The 2,627-nt window shown below is 47.3% G+C and overlaps 1 protein-coding gene across 1 annotated transcript in view; it reads right to left on the bottom strand.

Annotated features, from left to right (window-relative positions):
- LOC115018825 (solute carrier family 13 member 5-like) overlaps positions 1-1,708 on the bottom strand; it is an 11,018-nt gene extending 9,310 nt beyond the window's left edge. Inside the window, exons 1-4 of the mRNA XM_029448046.1 lie at positions 1,595-1,708; positions 1,155-1,291; positions 736-968; positions 37-186 (exon numbers count right to left, since the gene is read on the bottom strand). Coding sequence (XP_029303906.1) covers positions 37-186; positions 736-968; positions 1,155-1,291; positions 1,595-1,693 — 619 coding nt within the window. The 5' untranslated portion in view covers positions 1,694-1,708. The remainder of the gene's footprint in view (positions 1-36; positions 187-735; positions 969-1,154; positions 1,292-1,594) is intronic.
- Between the last annotated feature and the right edge of the window lie 919 nt (positions 1,709-2,627).

Raw genomic sequence — 2,627 nt, 5'->3', positions numbered from 1 at the left:
GTCTGATTGAAAAGAACACCTGATCATTTGTCTCACCAGGACAACTGGAGCTGCAGGCTGATGGAGGTTTGTCCTGCGGTGTCTCCTGTCTGTCCGTCTCGACCTCTGGCAACACTTTCTGCTCAGACGACATGTTGTCTTGTAGGTTTCTGGTCTTCTCTGGGTTCTCTTGTGTTAAGTTCAGACCTGGGAGGAAACAATCAGAAGGTCAATATCAGAATAAAGAAAGACTTCTAGGTCTAAAAAAAAATCATGTTACGTAACTTGCGTACGAAGGTTAAAATAGATCGACCTATGCGGACTCACGCAGACTTTGGTTAGAAACGTGATACATGCAAAAACAAATGTACTCCGGGATAAAATACCTTTGAAACGTAATTGACAATCATTTTCAATGCAGAACTTCATTTTTGTTAAGTATAAACTGTAAATCCCAGAGGGGAAGACTTACTTTGAGCACTTTGAGGTTTCTTACCTCTCCTGAACAATCTATGTGTTTGCTGTTCTATAATAAGATTTGATCACTTCCTTTGTGCTAATAAACTAAACTGAAACTCATTTTTAAGACCAGGCTGATTAATTGCAGGTGACTTAACGTGAACTCAGATCAGAAAACTTTTGCATTGGTACTGAATAAATCGCTCTCTACAGATTTGTCTATTGTGGATTTGATTCTTTGGGATACTGGGTTGGTTTTCTGGAGCAGCATGTCTGGAGTTCTGTGGTCAATCGTACTGTTCTCCAGGATGTTCGGAGCAGCAGTTTGCAGGATGCTACTGGTTTTCTGCTGATGTTCCTGGTGCAGGTCAAAACTGCGTCTCTGTCTCTTGGTGGCGAGTTCAGGGTCTATGTTGCCGTTCAGCTGCTCCAGGACAGCCTGGACGATTGGGACCATCATGGCGGTGGTGGCCGTGTTGCTGATCCACATGGACAGGAAGGCTGTGACTCCCATGAACCCCAGCATTAACCTGGGAGATTAAATCGACAGATGAGACCAGAGATTTGGAAATGCACGTTGTCGTTGTTTATTTAGACATTTTGACAGTTCAGTTTCAGCCTCATGTTAAAACCTGTTTTTCACGTTTGTTTCCTTGTGATTTTCAAAATAAAGCGTCTGCTCCGTGTTTATGTTATGCTTGTATTATGAGACTCACAGCGCGGGCCGGACGCCGACCAGCAGCAGGACTCGGAGCGCGATGCGTTTGTGGAGGTTCCAGTGCTCCACGGCCACGGCCACCATCAGCCCCCCCACAAACAGCATGTTAGTGTCCTTCAGGTACTGCATACACACCTGAGCAACAACAGGAAGTTAGAACAAATACTGACAAACACAGTGTTACCACTCCCGTGCATTATAATTACATCTCGCAGCTGCAGGTTCAAACACAGGAAATGTTTTATACGATGCATTAAAACACTAACTGGTATATATGTGGTGTTGGGAGGCAAACAACCTTTTCTGTCGTTAAGTTACGAGTTAATTAAAATAACTTTTTTATACCAACTTGTCTACCAAATCTAGTACCTGCTGTAGCAGAGTGTGTGTGTGTGTGTGTGTGTGTGTGTGTGTGTGTGTGTGTGTGTCCAGTCTCACGTCTTTGGACTCCATGATGCCGAGAACGGGGAACAGGATGGTGGGCAGCAGCGCCGTCACCGCCAGCGGCAGCACCTCGGTGCACCAGTACACCGCCATGAGGATGATCACATAGGCACAGGCTGCCTCCTGCACACACACACACACACACACACACACACACACACACACACACACACACACACACACACACACACACACAAAAGAAAGTGTAACATTTCAAGTCCCACAACATTTACAATAGTCACGTTTTCATCCAAATTATTCGTAAATTTGAAACAAATTAAAAAACAATAAAAAGTAATTTAGCAGTGAAAACTGTAAACCATCCCATAATGTACACTCAACTAAAATTGGATGATTTAATTAACCTCTCTGGGAACCATCACCTTATCGTGGTGGAAAGGTTTGTGTGTCCCTATGAACCTGAGTGCTGTGTTGTCTGCAGCCTAGTGCTCCTGGTAGGGTCTCCCAAGGCAAATTGGTCTCAGGGGAGGGGCCAGACTAAGAATGGTTCAAAAACGACCTCATGAAAGGAAGGGAAAGGAAAGGAGAGACACTGCCCGGAGGAAGCCCGAGGCCCCCGTCTGGAGCCAGGCCCAGAGGGAGGGACCGACAGCAAGCACCTGGTGGCCGGGGACCTCGATGGACCAGACCCGGGCAGCAGAGGCTGGCTCTGGGGATGTGGAACGTCACCTCTTTGTGGGGGAAGGAGCCGGAACTAGTGAAGGACTAGAAGGCCAGCAGCCTCTGCCGTGGCAGAGGTAAAGCAGCGGGTGTGGGAGAAGTTCGGAGAAGCTATGGAGAAGGACTTTCGGTCTGCACCAAGGTGCTTCTGGAAAACCATCCGGCACCTCAGGAGGGGGAAGCGGGGAACCATCCAAGCTGTGTACAGCAAGGGTGGGACCCTGCTGACTTTGACTGAGAAGGTTATCGGGCGGTGGAAGGAGCACTTTGAGGAACTCCTGAATCCGACTAACATGCCCTCTATGGTAGAGGCAGAGCTGGAAGCTGATGGGGGATCATCATCAAT

Source organism: Cottoperca gobio, chromosome 14 (assembly GCF_900634415.1).
Source record: "Cottoperca gobio chromosome 14, fCotGob3.1, whole genome shotgun sequence".
In the NCBI taxonomy this organism is placed as follows: domain Eukaryota; kingdom Metazoa; phylum Chordata; class Actinopteri; order Perciformes; family Bovichtidae; genus Cottoperca; species Cottoperca gobio.
Note: the sequence above shows the minus strand (reverse complement) of the source record. Positions and strands in the feature narration are given on the sequence as shown.